At 42.7% G+C, this 27895-nt stretch overlaps 1 protein-coding gene across 1 annotated transcript in view; it reads right to left on the bottom strand.

The window, feature by feature from the left end:
- The window catches only part of SCARB2 (scavenger receptor class B member 2), a 78210-nt gene that overhangs the window by 33283 nt on the left and 17032 nt on the right, over positions 1-27895 (bottom strand). The window contains exons 2-5 of the mRNA XM_002924734.4: positions 24816-24973; positions 11669-11816; positions 10416-10604; positions 1947-2038 (exon numbers count right to left, since the gene is read on the bottom strand). Of these exons, the coding sequence (XP_002924780.1) occupies positions 1947-2038; positions 10416-10604; positions 11669-11816; positions 24816-24973 (587 nt within the window). The remainder of the gene's footprint in view (positions 1-1946; positions 2039-10415; positions 10605-11668; positions 11817-24815; positions 24974-27895) is intronic.

Here is a 27895-nt window from a genome sequence, read left to right as displayed (position 1 = left end):
GGAGTTTCCTCTAAAAGTTAAAAATAGAACTACCCTATGACCCAGCAACTGCACTGCCAAGCATTTACCCAAAGGATACAAAAATTCAGATTCAGAGGGATATGTGCACCCCAAAGTTTATAGCAGCATTACCAACAATAGCCAAATTAAGGAAAGAGCCTGAATGTCCATCAACTGATGAATGGATAAAGAAGGGGTGGTATATATACATACAATGGGATATTATTCAGCCATAAAAGGAATGAAATCTTGCCATTTGCAATGATGTGGATGGAGCTAGAGTATATTACGCAAAACAAAATAAGTCAGAGAAAGACAAATACCATATGATTTCACTCATCTGTGGAATTTAAGAAAACAAAACAGATGAACATAGGTGAAGGGAAAAAAAAGAGAGGGAGGCAAAGCAGAGGAGACTCTTAACCATAGAGAACAAGCAGGGTTGCTGAAGGGGAAGAGGAGGGATGGGCTAGATGGGTGATGGGGATTAAGGAGCGCACTTGTTGTAATGAGCCCTGGGTGTTGTATGTAAGTGATGAATTGCTATATTGTACACCTGAAACTAATATTACACTGTTGGTTCACTAACTACAATTTCAATAAAATGCACAGAAAATTTAAAAAGAAAATTTAATAAAATACATTGGTACATTTAAATATTTACTATAAAAATAATAAACATTTTATTTATATTTGGCTTCCAAAGAATGTGAAACAAGTTGAAGGCCAGAATAGCACAGAAGGTGGGTGTAACGTGTTATGAAATCGGTAAAGTTATTGTCCTCTTTTGGAGAAGAGACAACAGACACCTTTCGGTTTTGTCAAGAAAATATTGTTAAATATGAATCATAAATCTCTGAGGGTACAGTAGACATAAACCAGAAAAAAAGTCCAATCTATTAAATACTATATCATTATTTATAACTCAATCAATAATTATAATAAGTATATAAAAGGATTACACTGTGCTATTCAAAGGTTAGAAAGAAAATAACAGATTGAGCCTAAAACAAAATCCAGCTTTATCCTGTGTGCAAGTAAATTTCCCCACGGCCAGCACCCCAGACATTACTTCCCCCCTCCAGGGGCAACGCTGTTACCAGCTTCTCACATATTTTTGGCGGGATCTTATCTATTTTGGGGTGTGTGTTTGTATGTGTGCACACAGGCACAAATATATGTTTATGTACATGGATATGTGTGCTTTTTAAAATTTAAATAAACTTTTTATTTAAAAATAGTTCGAGATTTACAGAAGAGTTGCAAAGGTAATACAGAGGGGTTCCCCTATATTTCACACCAGTTTTTTTTGCCCATATTTCTGGGAAGCTTAGATGTAAATTTAATGTTCAAGAACAGAATTCCTCTGATCTCAGTGTCTGAAGAATTACCCTCCTTTTCTCTCCAAGGTTTCTAATTCCTCTGATGTGCAGTATCTTGGCTTTTATGTAGCTTTATTGCAAATTGCCTCAGCTCCTTTTTTGGAAGTAGTTTGTTTTTAAGTTATGAATGTTAAAAAATATTTCTGAAATACCATGATAGTGAACTCACATGTATTTTATCTTTAAAGACAAACATGTGAACAATCCACAATCACTAAATTAAATTCAAACGAGACACTCTTCCCTCTCCCCCCAAAACTAGTGGTTTTAAAGTATTTGTGCTACAGCTACACATCATTCAATGACCGCACAGAAAGTGAAACTTTTCACTGTTTGTAACTCATGCCCGGCCACGAGCAGTCTACAAACCCTGACAGTTAATTAGTAAAGTGTGTTGCCTCAATCTTGATTTTTATAATCGTAATTATAAAGATAGTTGACATATTTATAGAGTTCTCATGCAAAAAAAATGACTGTTAATATTTTTTTGAAATAATATGTAAGTGGACATGCAATTTTAACAAAAACTTAAAAATAATTACACTGGTAAATCATTACACTTACGTTTTTCCATTCCATTCCACAATCTTTGAAAAGTCAAGGTAATTGTCTTCTCCAGTTAGAAAAACATAGTCTCCATCATTAGTCCCATTTTTCTGAAAATAATTGAATACGATCATTTTAAGAAACCACGATTGTTAATTTTCTGTGTCAACTTGGTAGATTATGGTGCCCAGTTGTTTGGTCAAACGCTAGTCTAGATGTTGTTGTATTCTGCAGATATGATTAATACTTACAATCAACTGACTTTAAGTAAATTACCACTGATAATGTGGGTGGACTCATCCAATCAGTGGAAGGTTTTAAAAACAAAATCCAAGGTTTGCCGGACAAAAAGGAATTCTCAATTCTGCAATATAAAAATCCTGCCTGAGTTTCTAGCCTGCCCGCCGGTCATACGGATTTCAGACTGGCCACTTGCTGCCTCCACCATTGCATAAACCAGTTCCTTAACACGTATAAATTTCTCAGACAGATACTACAGATACAGATATAGATACAGATCTCCTACTGATTCTGTTTTTCTGGAGAAGCCTAATCGATACAGTAACTGATAAACTTAAGCTTCATGAAACTATCCTAGTTGGGAGTCATTGCTACATAACACTGAACCAGGAACACAGTGACTATTTGACTAAATACCATATTAGCCATATTATTACTTTATGGTTTTAAAAAACAGGAGCCCAATTAAACAATGGGCAAAGGATTTGAAGACAGCTTTCTCCAAAATATTCAAATGGCCAACAAGTACATGAAAGATGCTCAACATCATCGGTCTTCAGGGAAATGCAAATCAAAGCCACAATACTATTTCACACCGACCACGATGGTGATAAAAGAAAAAAAAAGGAAAATAGGGCGCCTGGGTGGTGCTGTCGGTTAAGCATCCAACTCTTGGTTTCAGCTCAGGTCGTGATCTCAGGGTTGTGAGTTCGAGCCCCATTTAGGCTCCGCACTCAGTGTGGAGTCTGCTTGAGATTCTCTCTCCCTCTCCCTCTGCCCCTCCCATTCGTGCTCTCTCTCTAAAATAAATAGATCTTTAAAAAAAAAAAGGAAAATAACAAGCATTGTTGAGGGTGTGGAGAAACTGGAGCCTTCATGCACTGCTGGTGGGAATGGAAAATGGTGCAGGTGCTGTGGAAAACAGTTTGGTGGTTCCTCAGAAAGTCAAACAGGATTACCATATAAACCAAAATTCCACTCCTCTCTATATACCCAAGAGAATTCCATTCCAAGGTATAGGGCCAACATCCACACAAAAACTTGTACACAAATGTTCAGGGCAGCTTTATTCATAATAGCCAAAGAGTAGAAGCCACACAAACATCCACCAACTGATGAACAGATAAAGCATGGTCCATCCATACAACAGAATATGACTCGGCCATCAGATGAATGGAGTGCTGATACACGCCACCACATGGATGACCCCGGTAAGCATTATGCTAAATAACACAAGTCAGACAGAGGTCATCTATTGTATGACTCCATTTATAGACATGTCCAACATGCATACGAATATTCAACCACCAGAGAGGGTTCAACTCAGAGGCAGTGCCTTGGTCCCCATTTGCGGAGTGGGCATGTATGCTGAATTTTTTAATATTATTTTTTGCCTAACAAAACCAAGCTCCAGTCCCAAATGCCCTTCCTCTCTGGCTCTGAGGAAGCTCCCACACGGAGTGCTGACTCTTCTCCTCCCTCAGCCTGGGCCAGCCTGGCCTCTCCTGCCCAGCACCAGAGGTCCCAGCACCCTAAAGGGGCAGAGAGAGGTTGGGGATGTAAGTGTGTGGGGGGATTACTTATGTTCTGTCTCAAACAAAAAGTATAATCTTACTTTTCTTTACAAAAGCAAAAAGAAAACCCAAAAGACACAAACCTTTTAACTATTAAAAAATTTCCATAAATTCACAGGCAAATCCATAGAGACAGAAAGTAGATTAGTGGAAGGGGAGAAAAGGAAGTGACTACTGAGTACATGTTTTTGGGGGGGGGGGATGATGAAAATGTTCTAAAATTACATAGTGGTGGTGGCTGCACAATCTTGTGCTAAATTGTACACTTTAAAACGGTGAATTTTATGATAAGTGAATTATATCTTAATTACAGAAAATAAGAAAGCATAAGTCCAAGGCCGGGACCCTATTATACACTAGCTGCAACAGAAGAAAGTGGTATTAATATAGTCCCGTTTTCAAGTAAGCTTTCTTCACCTGCACATTCTGTCCAAGTTACATTTTTTATGTTTCATTTATTTATTTGAGAGAGAGAGCGAGAGAGCACAAGCAGAGGGAGCGGCAGAAGGAGAGGGAGAAGCAGGCTCGATCCCAGGACCCCAAAATCATGACCCGAGCTGAAGGCAGACGCTTAACCGACTAAGCCACCCAGGCGCCCCTCCAACTGACACTTCTTAAGGGCACATACAGATAATCTGTATCCTCACAAATTCTTTATCCGTAGATAGAGCTTTTTGATGTCTGGGAAATAGCATGGGTACTAGTTCCTCTGTAATAATAAAGTAGAAAGAGCTAACAATTATTGAGTATTTATAATATTCCTAGCACTGGTGTAAAATTGTAGTATGGAAAATCTCACGAACTCCTCACCACATAAAATAGCATGGTAGACGGAATAATGGCCCTCCAAATATGTTCATGTTCTAATCCCCAGAACCCATGGATCTGTTATCTAATGTGGCAAGAAGGACTTTGTGGATGTGATTAAGTCAAGGATCTTGACTGGGGACATTCTCCTGAGCTACCTGGGTGGATCCAAGGTAATCACAAGGGTTCTCACAAAGAGAGGCAGGAGTAGTAACTGAGATGACGAGCAGAGGTCAGCTGGGGAGACTGAGAGTGAAGATGTTTCCCTGTTGGCCTTGACAAGGGTGGAAGGGGCTGCAAGCCGAAGGAATGAAGGCTGCTCTCAGAAGCTGTAGAAGTCAGGGAGGCAGATTTCCCCTTAGAGCTTCCAGAAGGAACACAGCCCTGACCACACCCTGATTTTAAGACTATTGCCATCTGGAACTGTAAGATAATAAATCGGTGTTGTTTTAAGCCCCTAAGTTTATGGCTCTTTGGTATAGCAGCAATGGGAAACTAATACGGGCAAGCACTATTTTACCCTCTTTCTATAGATGAGAAATCTGAAACAAAGAGCAGTTAAATAACTTGCTCAGATCACTCAACCAGCAAGTGCCAGCGCTAGGACTGAAGCCCAGCTATGTGACCGCACACTCCATAGACAAATGTGCGGCACTCATTCATCTATTAGCCAGCACTTCCTGAATGCCCACCATGTGTCTAGGACTGGAAACCAGCGAACAAAATTACTGCCTTCCTGGTGCGTCCATTCTAATACTATTATTATAACTGCTCTCCCTCTGGGGCGCCTGGGTGGCACAGTGGTTAAGCGTCTGCCTTCGGCTCAGGGCGTGGTCCCGGTGTTATGGGATCGAGCCCCACATCAGGCTCCTCCGCTATGAGCCTGCTTCTTCCTCTCCCACTCCCCCGGCTTGTGTTCCCTCTCTCGCTGGCTGTCTCTATCTCTGTCAAATAAATAAATAAAATCTTTAAAAATAATAATAATAATTGCTCTCCCTCTTTTCAATGCTTATTATTACATGCTTACTATGTGACAGGCACTTTATAGATAAGCTAAGAATAGGAAAATAACCAAAGACTGTTCTATTTCCATTGCTTTAAGCTATCTTTGGAGGTTTTTCACAGATACCTTTTTGGGTATTAACACAGATGCATTTTGCTGATGCATAGGACTAGTGTTCTCCTTTATTTTTAAAATAGGTTTCTCTTCTGATTATAGAAGTAATACATTTTTCTGATTATAAAAGTAATAAAGTCTTATTAGAAAATACAGAATGATGTATTTAAAAAGTGTCCAGGGGCACCTGGGTGACTCAGTCGGTTATGTGTCTGCCTTCAGCTCAGGTCATGAGGGATGGAGCCCCACATCAGGCTCCCTGCTCAGTGGGAATCTGACTCTCCCTCTGCCCGCAACCTCTCACCCTCCGCTCATGCTCTCTCTCTCTCAAATAATTAAATCAAATCTAAAATCTTTTTTTTTAAGTGCCCATTATTTATCGTTCTCTTAACCAATGGGAACTACTATTAGTACTTTAGTCTGTTTCTTTTCAGTCTCTTTTCTATATGAGATTTGTTTATTGAACTAAGATACATTATATATGTGTAATATACATACACACAATTTTTATACGTATATGCAACTGTGCATGTATATATTTATACACACACACAAGTTTTTACTTAACATATTTCCCATGTTACCAAAAGTTCTTCATACGTGTAATTTAATGACTTCACAACATTACGTAGAAATAATTAATTATTCTATTATTGGATATTTAATTTTGATTTTTTTTGGTACTACAAATAATGTTGTATGAATATCTTTATGCCTCAAAGCGTTGTCAGTACTTTTGTTTTCAACACAAGACCCATAAAAGTAAAATCACTAGAGAAAAGAACACCAACATGTTTAAGCTCTTTGATACATATTAACAAGCTGCTCAAGGTCGCCCAGCTGGAGAGTGGTGGAAACAGCAGGGTAAATCAGTTTACCCTCCCCAGGTTACTTTTGTTAAACTCTGCTAATTAGATGACCCCCCCCCCAAAAAAAGGTTTCTTATCCCTTTTTCTATATTCCCTGAGGTTGAACCCTTTTCTCATATCATTCAGATCCTTGCCTTAAAAACATTCATTACCCTTTGTGAATTCTCTTCTCATGTGTTTTGCCTACTTTGGTTCTTCTTTCCACCAACTATCTCAATATATCAACTTGGTCCACATACATAAAGGTCACGTCGTGTTCCCCACATGAAGCTTTACGTGACTTTAAGATATGAGAAAGAACTCCTTCAGGAGAAGCAATGTGAACATTACACCAACTTAGAGAAAATTCAAATACTCTACATAAAAAATGCTGAACCACCAATTTTAAAAATGAATGGCTCCTATTTCCTAAACTCTCCATTTAACTCAGATTTGGGCTAAGTAAAGTAGAGAAGCATTTACATGTTTCACAGTAATTCAAAAAGGGTTCTCCCCAGCTGTTTTCTGCCCAAGAGTCACACATTGCATGTGAATGCTTCCCTGTCTTTTGCTAGAACCTTTGTTACTTGGGGACAAGCGGGAATAAAGAGGTTTTACGTTATGATGGCAGGGATGTGCACTGGATACAAGGAACGTATTACACTGCAGGAAACGGAGAGATGCCCTGAGCTGGAACTACCAGAGTCCTACCCCTACTCTAACGTAAGCATGATCCCCACCCCCACCCCGAAGAACAGGCTGGACTGGCTGACCTCTCAAAGACACTTTCCAACAACTATAATTTAATACACCCACGAATCCACATTCAGTGGGAGGTGCTGGAACTCTCTTACATCAGGGAGAACAGAGGCGCCCTAAAATCAATGGGTAAAAATATGCTGATTGGCCCTGCAAAATGCAAATGAGAGCATCTGATATTTAACCAGGTCCGTTCTCAGAAGTTCTGTGCCAATATTCTACATTCACTCATCCTGGTTGTTCTCACACTCTACCCCTTCCCATTAATTGTTTGGCTGTTTCATCACTAGAGTCTTTGAAGGAAAAGTGCTCATGGCATTCACCGAGATTTCTCTCTTCATCCTGTGTCTCAGAGCAGGTGGGGCAGGCATGCAAGCCTGGTGCATCTGAGGGCAATGCTCGCACAAGACCACCAGGATTCAGGAAAGATTTTCGGCCAGGCTCAGGCAGGGGCAGAGGAGTGGGTGCCGAGGGAGGTGTGCCCCCCACAGCCTATCCTGGTCTTTGAATGAATGGCGGCTCAAGTGTGAACTTCCATGCTATTGGTTAAAGAATCACTATTTGACCAGAGCAGATGACAAACTGACCAGAAACACTGCCTTTTTACCAACAACACCACAGGAAGTTTATTTGGGTCCCAAATGGAAAGATACACTAGTCATTCATATGAATTCAGAGTCCTCTCTGGAGCCAGTCATGGGGGGAAAGAATAGCGGCTCCTGAAATGCGTACTGAGATTTACAGTTTGCAAAGCATTTTTATGGACTTCTCACTTAGCCTTACAAAACAGCTTTGGGAGCCTGGATACTGATGCATGGGTTCGGCCCCTACACATGATGAAACCGAGATTCAGAAATAGCCCCACAGTTATCAAGTGAAAAAGTCAGAACGTAAATCCAGGCCCTCTGTTTCCAGGTCTTTTTTTTTTTTTTTTTTAAGATTTTATTTATTTATTTGACAGAGAGAGACAGCGAGGGAGAGAACACAACAGGGGAAGCGGGAGAGGGAGAAGCAGGCTCCCCACTGAGCAGGGAGCCCAACATGGGGCTCGATCCCAGGACCCTGGGATCATGACCTGAGCTGAAGGCAGACGCTTAACGACTAAGTCACCCAGGTGCCCCTGTTTCCAGGTCTTATGCTCTATTCCTGGCTGTGGGAAAGCCACTGAAGGTACTAATCTAACTGAGCAATGGGACAGGGCTTTTCACTAGTGGGGCCCTGTGGAGATACAGTGGTGTCTGTACGGAGTGGTAAAGGGCAAGGACAGAAAAAGGAAGACATAAATAAATACATAAAACAAGATATCCTTGCCTTGGAAAACAAAAATGCCAATTTCTTAAGGAGCCCATAAATGTGGGTTACATTTTAAAAAGATATAAAAGGATCTTGGTTATAAGTCTGATGAAGTTAATGATGTAAAAACAAAAAAAAGCAAGCTATACAATGGAAGTTACCTAAAAACACTGAGGTCTTCAGAACAGGATCGACCCGGCAGGTGGATGGAAGCCACTGGGACCCAAAGGGCCTTAAGGAAACTTTGTTGGGGCACCTGGGTAGCTCAGTCAGCTAAGCCTTTGACTCTTGATTGCAGCTCAGGTTGTGATCTCGGGGTTGTGAGATCCAAGTCCTGAGTTGGGCTCCACGCTGGGCATGGAGCCTGCTTGGGAATCTCTCTCTCCCTCTAAATATATATATAAATTGTTTTAAAAGCTTTGTTGTTTCTCTGTTGGAAGTTCTCTTGAAATTTTTTCGAGAAGGGAGGTCTAGCTACAATTTAACAAGAAGTCAGCGCCTCCTCTGGTCTCACGGGAGCTGGGCTCCTATCAGATGGGAATCTCCCAGGGAGCATCTATCAAGTCTACTCCCCCAGAGTGAAGGACTCAGGGTCAGCCCAACCCTATTCCTAGGACCCCCACCTCATGCATATATCATGTTAAAAACTATTTTACTATTTTGTCTGAATGGTGTCCAAGTTTTGTACACCCTCAGAGGCACAGGGGCAGTAGTATTACCATTTGCCATAGACATAAAGGAACACGCTAGGAGATGAAAGGATAAGGGTGAGATTCTTGAATAGTGCGAACCAGAGAGTCACTACAAACTTAAAGATGAGGAAATTCATCACAATCTCAGACCTCACCCTTCACCTATCACTTACTTTCTTTTCTTTTCTTTTTTTTTGGGGGGGGGTTTATTTATTCATTTGAGAGAGAGCAAACGAGAGCACGAGCAGGGGGGAGAGGCAGAAAGAGGGAGAAGCAGACCCCCTGCTCAGCAGGGAGCCCAATGCGGGGCTTGATCCTAGGAGCCTGAGATCATGACCTGAGCCGAAGGCAGACACTTAACCGACTGAGCCACCCAGGTGCCCCTAACACTTTCTTTTGAGTTTAAGTTTGTCATTACCAACCTCCCACTATCCATTTTACACAGGTTTTTGGTTTTGATTTTTGTTGGGCTTTTTGCTGGGGGGGAGATGGATCTTTAAAATTCCTTTTAATGTTAATGCATTCAAAACTCAGGCAGCAATAACATATGCTTCGAATAATAATTACTTGAAGGCTGAAATATTTTTATTTCAAGCCAAAGTGAATAAAGGAACCACAAGGAACTGCAAGGAACCACACAAAAATTCCACTTACAAGCATAAGATATCACAGATGAGTGACACAGAGTTTCAAATCACCCAGTCTCTTTCTTGAATAACATGTCTGAAAATGTAACATGCAGCTACCACCCCTAATGGATTATATGTTCCTATTTAGTTTCTTATTTGTCTCTGTCAGGCTGATGCATGGGTTCAGCCCCTAAGTCATCAGCGGAGGCTTGGCCTCGATCACTGAAATTTATGACACTTGGAAAGATCGCACCTGATTAATGGCACAGTCACACTCTGTGTATTCTTCAAAGCTGCTCTCATTCAAAGTCAGTGCTGGTAGCATGTTGAAATTGTGGGAGAAGGATTTTTTTTTCTAAAAACTAAAACACTTTCTTATTTTTCACAGGCTCTACAAGACATTTAGAATTCCAGGCAGTTTTGGTCTTCTTCTGGAAGACACCCAAAGTGAGGATGAAATCTGGCTTGGAGTGCTCCTCCACCCCCATCAGCTGAATAAAGAGGTTCTGAAAAGAAAAGTCAACTTACCCCATAGTACAGGCCAAAATAGGGAGAGATCTCGGGTTTGAAAATGCTGATGAGGGACAAGATCTCATCTTTGTAGCCCCAGAGCAGTTCGTTCACGGTGTGGGTCACAAAGAGCTTCTGCTGATAGGCCTTCAACAGGGCCTCGATGAGCTCCCGGAGGAAGTGGAGCTGGACCCACTCCATGGCAGTCTGAGAAGCACAGGCAAATTCAGATAGCAGAGTCCCCACCCCACTCTCCTACTGCCCCTTCAGCAAAGAGGGCTGGAAGCTTAAAAGTAAATGTTAAGCCTGAACAGCTGCAAAATCAGCCAGAAAGATCCTCCCTGGCAGCGTGTGCAAGAACAAGACTCTTCAGTTTTTGTCCTTTCTCAGTATCATATTTTGTAAGTGTGAGCTTAGCCTTCCCATCTGCAGCTAGCTCTTGAGTTCTCACCACACCGCCAATGGAATGAGTAAAACTCTTGTAAAATACACTGGCATCTCCAGCCACAAGGTGGCGCCACTGCCCTCTGATCCAAGCCAGAGGCTGGACCCTCATTTTAAACCCGGCAGGACTAGGCAGCAGGGCAAGGTCAAATCTAGGATCCAGTAATTCTAAATCCTGGGTCCACCATGACTGTCCAGCTGCATGTGTCGTTGTCACCCAGGAGTTAGAGTAGGAGCCTCAGAGGGGGTTGCTGTAGGTGAACAGGAAATTTTTCTGGGTCTTCTGCAGCTTTCTTAGATGGGATTGTCATTATAACTGAGCCCAGTGAAATCCTGCTAGATTGTAATCAGCACCCAGTCTCTGCTATTTGTTAAGGGGGAGAAAGTCAGTATATATTTTGACAATTAAAAAATCTAAGATCAAAATCTAATAAATGGTTTGCAAATACTGCTGCTGGGCTTTCTGAACCAAAATAAGGGGCACATAAAAAATTATTAGCTATCCACCCCCACCCTCCCCCCAAAAATCCTAGGGTCATATTTCTTTGCACAAGAGCTGATCCTGAACACACAGCAAGAAATTGGGGGGGGGAGGAGATCCTGAAATTTGCATTATGTCACCATTTGAAAAGATCTGGTTTGAAAAATCTCAGAAAAGTCTCAGATGAACTCTAAGGAAGGGAAGTGTAAAAATGTATTTATATTTTTATATATGTATATTTTTAACATAACTTAATAACTCCTAAATGTAAAACCCTAACAGCCTTAACTTAGCTCTTTCCTTTCTTCTAAAAGCCACAATAATAATACTAAAAATGCCTACTTACCACCGCAGGAATATTTAATGTTCTAATTAAGTCAACTTTGGGGTCTCCAACAGATTGATTTCGTTCGAAAACATAGGCCTTGTTGCTAACAGCAGATATTGTCGTTCCATTATCTCCAAATTGAATATCTGCTTTGTTTCTAAGTTCCCTAAAAGAAAGAAAAGGATTCTGTTTGAAATCGGCACCACTTTAAAAAGCAATACTTGACCTCTCTTTTAGCATCAGAGTTATTTCCGATACAACACTCCCACTATAATCCTTTTTGACAGAGCCTGGAGATACTGAACACTAGAGACTAAAGTAAAATGTGGGAAGGAAATAAGGCCTCGGATAGGATAGTCTTTTCAAAACACTGTCCTTTTCATCCTTTTTCCCTACAATGGCGGGTGGGGGGGGGGGANCCTTTTCCCCCGCGGGGGGGGGGGGGGGGGGGGGAACACAACACATGACAGATAGTCCAGGGTCACCTTGACCAGGAAATCAAAGCCAATGAACTCTCTCCTGTGTTACAGTTTGCTCCTGAAATATTTTCAAACTTTTCAGTCCATAGATTTAGTCTGAGTTTCAATTTATCTTCCGAAGTCTTTTTATTTCTAACTTGAATTCAGCTGAAAATTCATTTCACAAAATAAATGCCCAAGGCTTAGTAAATTAGAGGAGTTCGCTCCTGTTTTTGGTTTCGCTCAGTTTGTTTCAGGTTCATGCCCCCAGATGAGGTATTAAGTTCACAGAAAAGTGCCTGGAGCCAGGGCCTCACCAGGGTGAAGGGGGTGGGGGTGGGGGGTGAGGCACTTGCCTTGCATGCAAAATATAAGAGGTGCCAGAACACTCTGGAATGAAGGTAAATCATATCGCAATGCATTTTTAAAAATGAATGCAAAAATTAATGCAAAAACATTCACGATGAACAAAACATCAAAATTCTAAATAAAAACAGGATCTGACAGTTTGTTCATCCAATGAATGAATGTTGGTCCTGGCCCTGCCTGGGCACTGGACAACTTTAGTGAAAACAGATGTCTGCTTTTTATCATTAAGCACCAAGCTATGCACAGTACATACATATCTGACCCTGCACGGCTCCTCAAAGGGTTTAACCCCACGATTTCATCTGATTTCACTTAGTCCTTACGGCAAGGCTGTGGCCCCGACGGAGCTAAGCGTTTCTGCCCCACTTTTACAGATGGGGACACAGGGCACAGACAGGCATTAGAGGGCTCGGACCTTGAACCGAAGCCTTCTAAATCACACGCGGTGCTCTTCCCACAGCATCACATGGCCTCCCTTAACAGGTGCTTAGTAAATATGTCCAAGATGGAACCCATGATCGCCTCTAACAAATGCCAAACAGGAGAGAGAGACAAATCACACACCCTCCCAGATCCAGGACTCGGCACAACCCCTGACCGAGGCTGCACGCAACGCCAGCCGCCCGGGCGGTGCGGCAGCAGTTAGCTGCGGTCGCTGGCGTCCGATGCCCCTTCATCTCCTCCTCCTCCGCGCGGGGAGCCCTTTTCGCCTTCCTCGCCTGCACTGGACAGCGGTGAGGGACCCAAGCCTGACCGGTTCCGTTCCCTCGGCCTCCGATGCTGAGCATAGAGCCGCAAGACGGAAAAGCCATAGAAAGTCGGCTTCCTCTGGCAGGGGTGCACCTGAGATGCGAGGAGCCACGCGCCCCTGCGACTTGGACCTTTAAAGGTGCCCCAGCCCCTGCCCCCGCCCCCGTCTTCCCAGCTGCCCCAGCTGCCCCTTGGAGTCTGTAACCCACTGTATAGCTTCAAATAAATCCCCTTTTTATTTAAATTAGCCAGAGGTCGTTTGTCTTGCTTGCCACCGAAGACCCATATAGAGAAATCAGAGCGCAGTCTTTGGGCTAGATGAGAAAATGGAGATGCACGTAAGGTAGGAGCACAGGACTCAGTGTCAGAACCAGGTTTGGAATCCTGGTCACCCGACTCCACATCCAAGGTTTTCCTTGACTCTACACAAGTGAGTGCAAAGATGTGTTCAAGCTGGAGGAGAAGAGGACCTTTCCAAGGCAAACCCCTGCCTGGGCCAAGGCTTCTGCCCAGGCAGAGGGGCACTCCTCCCCCACTGGCTAGCTCCAGAGCCTCCAGCAGGGGAGGGGAGGGGGACAGCCTCCTCTAGGTGTAGCTCTTTGTATTTGCAGCCCAGGACTCCAGGGTGGCCTTACTGACCACTAAGCAACTAGAAATAGAAAAAGTGACCCCAGGGTGAACACCAGCTAGCACTCAGAGAAAGCCGGGCCAAGGAGCCAAGAGCTGGGACCCCCCCNTGGGCCCCCCCCCCCCCCCCATCTAGGTGAAGAAGCCCAGGGATGAACTTTGCCAAGTTCTCTGACTAATGATGAAAACTGATAACCTTGCTAAGGCTTTTAACATTTTTTTCACTGAACACAGACGTCAGGAACCTAGAGGCCTGAATGATCCCAGGCCTGGAGCCTGCTTCATTTATGTTTGTTCATATTTACTGACTCTGAAGATGGCTTTTAAAATGTTTTCTTTATTGTTTACCCTGTAAGAACCTGACATTTTAAAGGGACATTGAGCAGGGAGGTTCCAGTCACTTTAAGCCCTTGGTAACTTGACTTGGTTTCTCAATAAATTTCAAAAGGTCAAAGCCAAGAGTTCCCAAACCACAGAAATACTTAATTCCCTTGGCAGGCACGAAGGGACCATGTCAGGTCACTCACAGCTAACCACATGACTTCCCGCAGCCACCCTCAGGCATGACTGACATATGGCCTGTGTTCTAACTGAAGGAAGACAGTGCCACTGGCTGTTGGAAAGGGGCCTCCCCCCTCTGCAGAGGCCAAGGGGAAGGATGGTGAGGGGGCTCCCTCTCAAAATAGCAACTGATGGAGGAAACCCAAAATGTTTCCCCTCCCAAGCCTCTTATCATCTGGCAACTGCAGGGAGGCCACTGTGGAAGGAGAGGAATTTTAATTATAATACCGACTAGTCTGGTTACCCAAATCTTCCCCACAGCCCCTCAACCAAAGTCAGCCGGAAGAAGGGTGGTCTCCTAGGGAACAGCAGACTGAGAGCAAGAAGTGAGAGATTACTGCTCTACAGATCCAAGAACACTAAAGAAATTTCCAGAAATAGAAACAAGAGGTTAAAAAAAAAAATGACAAAGTAAATCTTATGCCTTCCTAGACAACTAAGGAACTGTACTTGAAGTGCCTGGTACTTAGTAGATGTTAATAAATATTACTGATGTTCAAGGCCCCAGGACATCACAGGCTCAGATTATGGCTTGCGGTTTTGTTTTTTAAAGATTTTATTTATTTATTTGACAGAGAGAGAGAGAGATGCAGGACTCGTTCCCAGGACCCTGAGATCATACCTGAGCTGAAGGCAGATGCTTAACTGACTGAGTCACCCTGGTGCCTCAGCTTACTGTTTTTTAATCACAGTGATGGCTCTAGACATTAATAAAAGGTTGAGTTATACACCATGAACTACTTAATCAGGCAGGAAAATACAAGCCTGATTTTAGAGATATTTCATTTAAAATCAGTTTTTGTTAAAACAGAGTTCTTACTTTTTAAAACAAAAAAGTTTTTAAAGTGCTCAATGATTATATAAAATCTCACCATCACAGAAGGCAAATAATAGCCTGAGATAAGGAAACCAAAAGGAATAACTTTAATTAGCTGGAAAATTAACATCTACGCAATATCTACTTCCTTGGAGATGTTGGATAAATTAGCCACATACAGTACTGCCATATAATCCTTATCTTTCAGCCATTAGGTTCTCCACTCATCCCCTGCGCTCTGCTGAGAATTACTGTCAGAAGTCACAAGCACGCTGGGTGGAGTACGGGTGGAAAGCTGGCTGCCAGGCTGTGCATTCGACCCTGGCTTCCTCAGTTGCTGGCTCTGTGACTCAGAAGCTACTCCTTTTTTTTTTTTTTTTAAATTTTATTATTATATTATGTTAGTCACCATACAGTACATCCCCGGATTCCGATGCAAAGTTTGATGAGAAGCTACTCCTTGATTCTGTGCCTCAGTTTCCTCATCTGTAAAATGGAGACAATAACATGCCTTCCTTGTCGGGTTGTTTTGAGTATTAAATCCACATAAGCTTGTAATCCAGTTAGAATCCTGCCTGGCACATACTAAGTGTTTAGGAAGCATTAGTTACTAATACCATGTGCAAGTGGGCTTGCGCAAAGCTCTTGAGATGGAGAGATGTAAAGATCTGGCTCCTGTTTGCATGAACTCCACAGTATAGCATGGGAGGACTGCCATACCAACACTATTTCACATGTGGAAAGTGCTCTGAAGCTGACTAAAGGCGCTAGCCAGATACCCAAAGGAGGGAGGGATGGCCCCTGGAATGGGAGTCCTGAGGTCAGCATCATGCAGCAGCTGGTTCTGGAAGGAGGGGAGGCTTCTCCCAGATGGGAGAGGGGAGGGGCTTCCAAATAGAGGCAGAGAGAGGGCGAGGGCAGGCAGCACAGCATGAACATAAACCGTAGGATGTGTTTTGTAAATGGAGTTGGGAGAACACTGTGGTCCCGTGGACAAGGACTCACTGCATGGGAGCTTTAGGAAGAGCAGCCTGCAGCTCTGGGCTAGCCGGGCTGAACAGTCAGAGGAGAGGGGAAGTCACAGAGTGCACAGGCCTGCCAAGGAAGAAAGCGCAGAGCAAGGCAGGTGTCACAGGGGTTCAGAATGCAAGGCCTCCGGATGTGCCACTTGGGCACGTGGATTATTTTGTGCTGAAAACAATCAAGGCCCAAACCACTCAGGAAGAAACTTTGACCTTCCCCTAACTCCTGAAAGAATCTAGATAGAGAATCTGCTCCAGGAAGAGTGCTATCACCATAGATTCACATTAGAACATTAAGTAGGCATGGGAGACAGGGAGAAGTCTAACAAGGCCTGTTTGATCAAAGTCCTCTATATCCCGTTGTTTCCAAGTGGCCTTGTAAACTTTCAACCAATAATGTCCTCTTTTTCATCTTCCTGCAAATTGCTTTCCTTCCTTTTGAAGTCCCAGATCCCACCATTTTCTCCTTAATTCAGGATGACATCTGTACCTTACTTTGCCTGACTGTCTGTGGAATTTCATGCTTACATGGATTTCTCGTGGGTATATAATTAAATTTTATTTTCTCCTGTTAATCTTTGTCTCATGTCAATTTAATTCGTAGACCAGCTAGAAGAACTTTGAAGGGTAGAGTAATATTTTTCATCCCCAACAGTGCTGAGTAGCACCTGTATTTAACTTTCTGTTACCACTGCCCTGTCAACTAAGTGAAAGACTGAAAACCTAGAGCCCAAAGCAGTATACTGAGAAAAAGCTGGGGGTAGGGGGCTGTCAGCAGGGAGAACACGGCCTGCATTTGTTGGGGGTGTGCAAGAAGCAGCTTCACTCCTGAAGATGGAGATGGTCCCCCATCCCTGAAGTGTTACCCTGACCCAACTGTCTCTTATAGTTAAGTCAGCCAGGAATGCCATGTGTACTTAAAACTCACAAATACCTAGTCACCACCTTTTGTACAAGATAAGAAAGAGAAGGGGGCAGGAGGGATAATTTTCTATTTTTCTTACTTTCAAGCAGTTAAAGGATTTTTAAAAAACTAATTTATCTAAAGCCACTTGTGTTTCTATCCTGAGAAAAAAATGTGGTATCAGAGAAGAGTTTGAGTCAGGTTTAGAAAAAGATATAAGAATCTCTTATAATGAGACAATAACCATGGCATTTCTAAATTTTCTATCATCTCTTTGATATTAAAAAAACAAAAACAAAAACGTATACAGGGGCCCCTGGGTGGCTCAGTCAGTTAAACGCCTGCCTTTGGCTCAGGTCATGATCCCAGGGTCCTGGAATCAAGCCCCATGTCAGGCTCCCTGCTCAACGAGGAGCCTGCTTCTCTGCAGGGAGCCTCCTTCTCCCTCTCCTCCCCACTTGTGGTCACTCTCTCTCTAATAAATAAATAAAATCTTTTTAAAAAAATGTATGCAGCTGGTCTTGGAGATGAGTAAAGAACCAAAGGGCTAAAAGGACAAAAGTTTAAACAAAGTTCCTACTTTTGCTCAATTATAAGGTGATAATTAGATCCCTAAAAAAGTAAATGTAAAACAATAGAACTACAAGAAAATAGATTTGAAAATCAAACCTTTGAAAGGAATAGGACTTTTAAAGCTCAGAAATGGGGAGAATGGTCATTCCCTGTGGTAATCAAAGAATGAAATGAGAGCTGACCTACATGACCAAGAAGAGAATGGTTAAGCAAAGTGCTGTAACACATCCCCTCTAGCTCCTGAAGTTTATCAACATTAAAATGCATTTGTATGATACTAAGCCCAACATGCTGAGTTAACAAATGCTGGACCCTTCTTCCCTAAGGAAATACCAGATTGATTTAGGAGCTTATTTTGCAGAAGTTGATTTATTACCAATAAGAGTAGCTGATACTGCTTGGAACAAATGGGGAAGAATTCTTGTAGTTGGGCAGAAAAGACCAAGAGTGAACGAAAGTAACCTCTGTGATGACACAGCCTGAGATCTCCCCCTCACCGACACCCACCCTACCCACTTACCGCTTATTATGCTTCCGCTGCCATTTAATGAACATGTAGCCCAGGAAGAGACATAATCCCTGAACAGGCACCCACTCTCAGAAAGGAGGACACCTCCCTTCTCCCTGTATCCAATCAGCATATTCCATTCAAAGTATATACCCCATGACATTCTGACCCCTTATCCTTAAATACACACAACCCAAACCCTTTGGGGAGGTGGATTTGAGGTCTGCCCTCCTCTTGTCTCTTCGTTTGGATGCCTCTCCAATAAACCCTTTCCTTGCTGCACATTCCACGTCTGAATGACTGGCTTTCCTGCGTGTTGGGCATATGAACTTGGGTTCAGTTACACGACAAAGACATAACATGGGGAAATACCTACAGTGCAATATTAAGTGAGCAGAATATGCACATTATGTATCTGTACATGCATATCCTCTATAGATATATAGTATGATAACCATGTGAAAGTCAAACTCACTCATGGAAAAATGGCTGAGAAGATACCCATAAAATATTAGCATTGATTAATCTTGAGACAGTGGAACCATGGATAACAGCAGTTTGTCTGATTTTACTTTACACCATTTTCAAGTTTATCTTTACTGCTTATATATGTTACTTTTATAATAATGTGAAACCCAATAAAGGAAACCTCATTTACAATAAAGTCAGGAGGCCAGAAGGGGGAGCTCTTACACCTTACCAACATCCTCCATCGCAGACCGCAACCAAAACAATTTCTCCTTGCCGGGACAAGCTCAGCCAGTAAAAAATGCCACAACGCAGCCAGTAAGAAACCATCAAAACCCTGAACTCTCATTTTTCCAACAGCCCCTCCCAACTTCCTCCTTTTCTCTATAAAGTAACATTCTTCTCTTTTGATCTCCAGACCTGCCTATGGTTCGCTATGGCTTGCAGGTCCTGAATTGTAATTCCCCTGCTATTCCTGAATAAACCCATTTTGCTGGTAAAATAACTGGCTATTTTACTCTTTTTAAAAAAAGATTTTATTTATTTATGTGACAGAGAGACAGCCAGCGAGAGAGGGAACACAGCAGGGGAGAGGGAGAGGAAGAAGCAGGCTCCCAGCCGAGGAGCCCCATGTGGGACTCGATCCCGCCGATCCTGACCCAGAGGCAGACGCTTAACGACTGCGCTACCCAGGCGCCCTGGCTACTTTACTTTAAAGGTCAACAATATAAAATACACTTTATACTTTTAAAGGTAATGCTACATACGATATTATATATATTGATTATTTCATAATCCAGTACTATGTAATGGTCAATGAATAATAAAAATACACTTAAGAGATATTTATCCCTCACGTCTTTTCCTTTACTATCAAAGCAGTAATATGAGCCTAAAAAAAAAGAAATTAATCCAAACCGCAAAACTAAGAAACTCAAACAGGAGATATTTTAATGGGGTATTGTAAATTTAGCAAATATGTCTTGGAAATAGTTGAAAGAGCCCTTGGACAAATTGATTTTTCTTTTTAATTCTTGAAATGTTAAATAGTAGGCAAAAAAGAAAAAGAAATCTGACAAAATGAAAAAAAATCTCCAGAAGCTTGAAGAAGACAATGAATATCATAAATTGGATATATATTTTAGGCAAGTACGTCAGTAAGTGACAGGACACTGTGGCAAATTAGCTTTGTGCTAACTGGTCCAGGGCTGCTCAACCCAAGGCTTTATACAAATGTAAATAACGCACCACATTCCTTAACCAGATTGACTGGTTTTTATCTATGGGTGGAACTGCCATCATCTTTTTCCAAAAACATTAACGTCCTCAACTTACCAGTATGTGAAAGTTTGGGGAAACATGCCACTGTAAATTGTATGTCAAATTAATCAGGACCCCCACAGCTCAGCGTGGCGTGGCCTTTCCCCCTTCTCAGAGATTTCCCACCACCAAGACCAATCTAACCAGCAGGAGGCCAGCATGCCTTCCCCTTCCTTTGCTCCAGGCCCCTGTGTACCCAATCAAGTCAGCTGACTCAGTCGGGAGGGAACCCCGGGAACTATCACACACTGGGGCAGGAGTTACTGGAACATTCTGCCTGTCTTATGTAAACAATAGCATAATTAAATCACAAGTGATAGAAATCAGATCCACTAGATGACTGCAAAAGGCTCACTAGAAGGGCTGCAAGTGTCGCTAAAAAGCCACTTTTTTTTGCAAACTCCAGCTAACAACCCACTCAACTCTGCTAGGAACGCTGGGAGTTTGCACTGTGCATGTAAGCATCTGTTCCTAAACAAAGTCATTCATTTTCAAGACCTCTTCCTCGTTCTTGAACCTCTCCTTGGCTCCTGGGATTCCCTGTGGTTCCAGCTGAGCTACCTGTGTTCTGCGGATTTCAACAACTTCTCCCCTTGTGTTCCTATGGATTTAAACCACAGCTGGGGATGTTTCATTCCCTTAATTCGCAAATATTCACCAGCCACTGGATATTCTGGGAGGAAAGACTTGGTTTCTGCCCCTCCTGGAGCTTTCAGTACGTGGGGAAGAAAGAAATGCATTTAGTCAGTTTGTAACAGACACGCCTACCAGGTAGAGCTCATCCAAAGTTTCCACAGGGAAAGTTTCAGGAAGAGACATCATTTGAGCTGAGAGAGGCAGTGGTGAGTTCATTCTTTCTTTCTTCTTTTTGTTTTTAAGATTTTATTTAATTATTTGTCAGAGAGAGAGAGAAAGCACAAGCAGGAAGAGCAGCAGGCAGAGGGAGAAGCAGGCTCCCCACTGAGCAAGGAAACCTGATGTGAGACTCCATCCCAGGACCCCAAGATCATAACCAAGCTGAAGGCAGACACTTAACCCACTGAGCCACCCAGGCATCCCAGTGAGTTCATGCTTGACTGAGGGAACAACACATAATGGCAGAGCACTGTGTCTGGGGACCAACAAACAACTGGACTCCAGTTAGAACTGTGCTGTCCAACACGGGAGCCACCAGCCCCACGTGGCTGTATTACACACTGAAAACTGGGCTAGTCCAGTTTAGCAAATATGTCTTGGAATATTTGCCTTCAGCTCAGAGCGTGATCTTGGCGTTCCGGGATCGAGCCCCACATCAGGCTCCTCTGCTGGGAGCCTGCTTCTTCCTCTCTCACTCCCCCTGCCTGTGTTCCCTCTCTTGCTGGCTGTCTCTCTCTGTCAAATAAATAAATAAAATCTTAAAAAAAAAAAAACCAAAAAAAACTGGGCTAGTCCAAAATTAGATGTGCTATGGATTTCAAAGGCTTAGTATTAAAAAAAAAAAAAAGGATGTAAAGTATTTCATTAATAATTCTGGATATTGATTACATATTGAAATGACACTGGGATAATATTGGGGAAAATAAAATATTAAAATTAATTTCACCTTTTTAAAATGTAACTCCTAGAACATTTTCAACGATATATGTAGCTTACCGTAAATTTCTATTGGATAGCTCTGGTTAGAGTATAAAAGCCTAGGTTGAGAGTGCCAAAAAATCAAATTTAAATAAAACAAAGAAGCTAGACATAGAAAAGGAGCCAGATTGCTCAGGCCTGGAACATCACACAGGAAGAGTTGTAGGGCCCTGAGCAGGGAAGGGAAGGAAATGTCAGATTTCCCTTTGGGAAACCATCATTGGCAGTGGAATGGATGAGAAACCAGGGCAGGGAGAAATCCAGAGGAAGGAAATATCAAGCAATCACTGAGTGACCAACCTGCCTTCCGAATGACTAGATCTGCTCTCAGGATCCTTCATCTGTCCTATGCCATTAGCCCCTGTGGCAGTCTGGTAAAGTCTTTGGACCCTTTCTCAGATAAGTGTTTTTATATACAGAGACTAAAATACTCAGGACTACAAAGGAAGCCAATTACCAAAACACAGGTATCATTTTAAAAATCTGTGATATGGTAATATACATGCTTCTTTACTGACGCTTTAAATAAGATGTAGCCTGTAGCCGCAAGTCGAACAATTACTGTAATTTTGAAGTACTTCTGGAAATGAACAGTATCTTGAGCAACAGCTCTCACGAGATACAACAATATCTGCGTTTTCATGAGTGAGGAAGCCACGGGTACTGCTTACATCACTGTGGCTTGTGGCCTACATTTATACTCAAAGGACATTCTAATTTTTAGTGAGTGGTTATTGAAGATAAATTATAATTTTTTTCCCACCTAAGTCACAGACTACTTTGAATTCTCCATGGGCCCCTTAGGGATCCGTGGATCCCAGGTTCAGAACTCTTTGCAAGATGTTCCTAGGCTTTTGTCAGGAGTAAGTCTTGGTCCCTCTAAAAGGGGAACATGGAGGGAGTTTGGTAAGTCAGACACTGCTTTACTTCTAGGATTCACTTATCCCTGTGACCACACCTACAACAGCACATTAAGCCTGCAGACACAATGGCCCAGAAGACATTTTCATGGAATATTGGAATTTTTCTGGTTTATGATTAGAAGGCATGTCTTTTTCTCAGATGAGGATAATGACCATAGGAACAGGTCCAGGAGACCCAGAGGGCTAATTGTTTTCCTTAGCTCTCAGGTGAGTTCATTCTTACATGGAGGCAGTCTCGCTCTGCCCAAAAAAATTTGGTGAAAAAACAAAAACAACAAAAAGACAAATATTGTATGGTTCCATTCATACAAGGCATCTAAGGCAGTCCAATTCACAGAAACAAAGTAGAATGGTGGTTACTAGGAGCTGGGGGCAGGGGGAAGGGAGTTACTTAATGGTTACAGAGTTTCAATTTTGCAAGACAAAAAAGCTCTAGAGATTTGTTGCACAACAATATAAAAACCATACTTAACACTACTGAACTGTACCTTTAAAAATGGTTATGCATTTTATATTGCTTTCTTTTAGTCGCAATAGAAAACAGTTAAAACTGCAAAACAAAAAAACAGGTAAAAACAGGACATTCAGATTCTAATTCTAGTTCAACGTCTAAATATCCCTGAGCAGGACAGCCACAGACACAGACCTGCTCTACCCAGCACATAGTTTCTTTAGGCATTAAACCCATACAAAATTTTGCTTTTAAAAGTAAAGATCCAAGTATTTATTTAAAATTCCTTCATATGACAACAGAGTTCATCTTTACAAATCTGGATATTGGTTTATACAGACTAAAACAATCCGCTAAGATGAATAATGATATCAAACACTTAATTAGCACTCAGTATGTACTAGGCATTAACCTAAGCACGTTTTAAATACTGAGTCACTGGTTCATTTAATCCTGATAACAATCCTGGAGTGGGTGTCCTATTTTTATCTCCAGGTAAGGAAACAGAGACACAGAAAACTAGTAGTGGTTGAAGTGAGCTTGGGAAAACAGGTAATTCGACTCCAGAACCAGACCACGAACACCCGAGCCAGGGACCAAGATTTTGTTTTGTTTTGTTTTCAAGATTTTATTTATATATTTATTTGAGAGAGAGAAAGCGTGCGCACGCACACATATATGGCAGGAAGAGACCGAAAGAATCTCAAGCTGACTCCCCGCTGAGAGCAGAGCTTGACCAGGGGCTCAATCTCAGGACCCTGAACTCATGTGCTGAGCTGAAACCAAGAGTTGGTCGCTTAACCAGCTGAGCCACCCAGGCGCCCCACGGGACCAAGATTTCTATCTCTGAAAGGGAACAGTGCTGATTTATAATATGAATTAGTCAGCAACCATTTATTGAGCAATAGATTATGACAGGACTGTGAGGTATTTTTACATTTAGCAGTTCTATACAAAAAAAGATCTTGCTGTCTGCTTCCTCTGTTTGTTTTTTAAGTAATCTCTACACCCAACTTGGGGCTTGAACTCATAACCCTGAGATCAAGAGTTGCACACTCCTCCGACTGAGCCAGCCGGGTGCCCCCCTCTATTTTTTATTAAACTTGGTAAGGAGAAATTCTGTTGGAAAGATTATTGGGGGCAGGTGGGTGGGAGTGCTGGGTACTGCAACAATAGGGAAAATTCTCTGACCATAAGATTCCCAAGCACCTCTCCCCCCACCCAGCACCTACTAATCTTCTAAAAAATGATTAAAGCGATTCTCCTACCTCCCCAGTGTTTGGAATTGGTTGTCCCTGCCAAAGGCTCTAACCTACCCTGCCACTTGGTTATCTCTCCTACCCAGTAGGGGTGGGGAAGGAGTGAATAAGAGACAGAAAGGCCTGTCTACAGACAACCAACAAATTCTAGGACCTGGTCTAAAACAGTATGTGGGGGATGGAAATAGAGGAAAGGAAGGCCCTAAAAGTCATCAAAGAGAATCAAGGGGTAACCTTAAAAGGGTTGCGGGTAGGGAACAGCTCTCTTCATGGCTCAATAACCACTTTCTGCCAATTCAAGAGGAAGCAGCTGTGTTTCTAGACATAACAGGCTGAGACTGGCCCTAGTCCACAAAGCCATTCTCTTGTCAAGGTGTCACAGGTGTGTGCCAAACATCAGCAACATTTCAGACAGATGTCACCAAAACCCATGCTCCCCACACAGTGCAGAGGATGCTCATGGGAAGAGAGGCGGACTCAGCCCACAGTGGGGTGACTCCGTATTTCTGGTTCGTATGGCAGGGAGGTGGTCAGAACTCACCTGTAGGTATATGGCCCCACTTCTTCTAACCGAGGGATCTCCCCTCTGAGGATCTCCTCTGGATTGGTGACATTGAAGAAATAGAACTGGGCATACACAGGCAGAGGAGGCTTCCTCCAGGAGTCAAAGGTCTCGGAACCATTCCTTAACACAATATTCTAGGGAAGAGAAAAACCAAAGAGATTGTGTGAGGCAGCTGGCTTTGAACACAGAAGCAGAGAGAGGGACACTCCCTGCTCTGACCTCCCAGCTCACTTACTGTTTCCATAGGCATTCAACTGCGGGCCCTTGGGTGGAGGGCCATACCTTAGGTCAATATGAAGCCCACGGCCCTATTAAGCCATAAAAGGTCTTCAATAACTATTTGTGGTAAAGGAAAGATGGTAGCCATAACTCATGGGTAGAAATGGTGTCAACAAAACCGAGGTCATAGATTGAGTACCCAAAAGACCCTGTTAACTTTGTTATGAAGATTCCACTGAGGGTACAGCTGCTGTGGAAAGTAGGCCATTCTGAGAAGCACTGAACACTCCCAGCTTGCCCGCATGGTAGAACAACAAAGTGCTGGCCCAAGAAGGCTGGATTTGGTCCTTCCATGTGAGGTAGAACCACGCCCACCCTTACCACCTCCACCAGCACGGGCTTCACAGGAATTTTCTCATTCAGTCCCTAACAAACCCATAACATAGAAATGTCTATCCCTGTTTTAAAGATGAGGAAGCTGAGCCTTACTGATGTTAAGTGCTTGGAGTTCTGTATCTACAATCCTTCCTTCATTTCCCACCCTTACTATGTGTTATGGGCCCCCTCCCAAACTCGTATATTGAAATCCGAATGCCCAGTACCTAGTACAAAATGTGGCTGTATTTGGAGGCAGAGTCTTTAAAGAGAAATTTAAGGTTCAATGGGTCATTCAGGAAGGCTGTAATCCAATACGATTGATGTCCTCATAAGAAGGAGAGCTTAGGACTAAATACACACAAAGGAAAGACCATGTGGAGAGACAGGAGGAAGATACCCACCAGCCAAGGAGAGAGGCCTCAGAGGAAATCAACCTTGATGAGACCCTCATCTCAAGACTTGTAGTATCCAGAACCACGAGACAATGAACTTCCCTTGTTCAAGTCACCCAGACTGTAGTATCTGTTATGGCAGCCCCAACGAACTAATACACCTTGGTCTCCCTATGGGAGGAGTATTCTTCTCCACCCTCTTGACTTCGGACTTGGCCAAGTGACTTGATTTGACCAATGAAATGTGGGTGGGATGACAATGCCCCAATTCTGGGCTCAGGCCTTAGAAAACATGACTGGTTTCCAACAATCACCCTTTGCCAAGAGAAGAGCAGGCTTCAGGTAGCTGTGGCTCCTTCAGCCAAGGCCCTAAAATGGTGATGTGTGAACCAGACAGGAAGCCTGGAGTCCAGCCCAGTTCAGCTGAGCCAGCCAAGCTCCAACTTCAGCCACCCTGCACACCACGAGTGTGAAATAAATGTCACTGTTATAAGACACTGAGACTTGGAAATCGTCTGTTACGCAGCATTGCAACGGAAGCCTGATTAATATGGCGCTCAAGGTTAAGAGACAGAAACTTACTATGTAGTCATCCCAACCGTCCTCAACTTGTTAGTGGGGATAAATCTGCATTTTTTAGGGTATTGAAGTACACAAGAAAGATAAAGGGATAGACTGAGAATAAACAACCCGAAGTATGAACAGTCATTAACTCTTGAGTGTTGGGAATTTGGATCATTGTTATTTCTTCCTCGATGAATTTTGGTATTCTCCAACTTTTTTATAACCGATGAAGAAACGAACACTGAAAACATTTTTAAAAGCAAATCAAAAGAGGAAAACAATTTTAAAAAGAAAATCAAAAGAGGAAAATGGGATTGCCCGGTACAGACAATGTAAGGCCAGTGGTCAAACAGTAAGACTAGATGGTACAAGAAGAATCCTCGGAGGTCCCCTCTGAGTAAGGCTCTGAGTGACAACAAGACAAAGGGACTGCCTTCCAAACATGTCCGATACCATATGCTAAAATGTGCTACGATGCAGCACACAACAGAATGTCACATTTTAATAGTCTAGGCCTCCAATTTATGGAAGGAATGTTACAAGGGAACTTAATGATAATGGCTCTATTATTAAACAGAAAATCTCTCAAGAATTTCTTCAAGGGAAAAGCAAAATGGCTCTGGGATGAATGAACGCAGAAAACCTAGCTCGTCGAAGGCAAGCTAGTGATCTGTAGGGCTGAATGTAAATTTCCATGCATGAGTTGTCCATGCCATAGAACTGGGGATTACCTGTGGTTTGGCATCCGCTCAAAATGTCTAATTGTCAGATTTCTCTTCAAACAACACATTATTGAAATATTTTTGGCCTTCACTATCAGTACTGATTTTCTGAGATAAGACCAGATGGACGAGACAGAAAAATTTAAAGACAAGCCATGAAACTCCTTTCCTCCTACTTTCCAGATTCAGCTCAGACTCTCCTGGGGGAAGCCCTCCCCACCCGCTCTGCATCCTCTGCCCAGCACCTAAGCAGCTGAATCACTAATTGCAGGCAGGTTTTTTTAGAAGCCTGTGGTCTTTTATCTTATCTCCTAAACAGGAGTCTTAGTTATCTGAAGAGGAGCTGCAGAGTGAGGGCCGGAGAGCGAGAGAACAGCAGAACTGGAAAGGTCCTGAGGTTGACAAGATGGAACTCAGGGGCTCCAGAGGGGTAAGGGGGTGTGCTGAAGGTCAGAGCTGGGGCTGGAATCCTGTGCGGCTCTTCTCTACCCTCCAACCCTACTTCTCCATATAACATTTTTTAAAAAATGGGTACAAATATGCTACACTTTTTTTTTTTTGCTTTTTAAAACTTTAAACTTTACAATTTCAATATAACTATGCTTGCAGAAATACACGCATATTGGTTAACAGAATGCAGTTTACGTTTAACTTATCCTACATAATTTGGACCAAAAATTTGGTACATGGTTTAAATTATACTACACATTTAGAAGTAGAGACCAGGACCACAGTAGAGCAGATCAACAGGACTAGGAGCTGGTTCTTTGAGAGAATCCAT

This window comes from Ailuropoda melanoleuca, chromosome 11 (assembly GCF_002007445.2).
Source record: "Ailuropoda melanoleuca isolate Jingjing chromosome 11, ASM200744v2, whole genome shotgun sequence".
NCBI lineage: Eukaryota > Metazoa > Chordata > Mammalia > Carnivora > Ursidae > Ailuropoda > Ailuropoda melanoleuca.
Note: the sequence above shows the minus strand (reverse complement) of the source record. Positions and strands in the feature narration are given on the sequence as shown.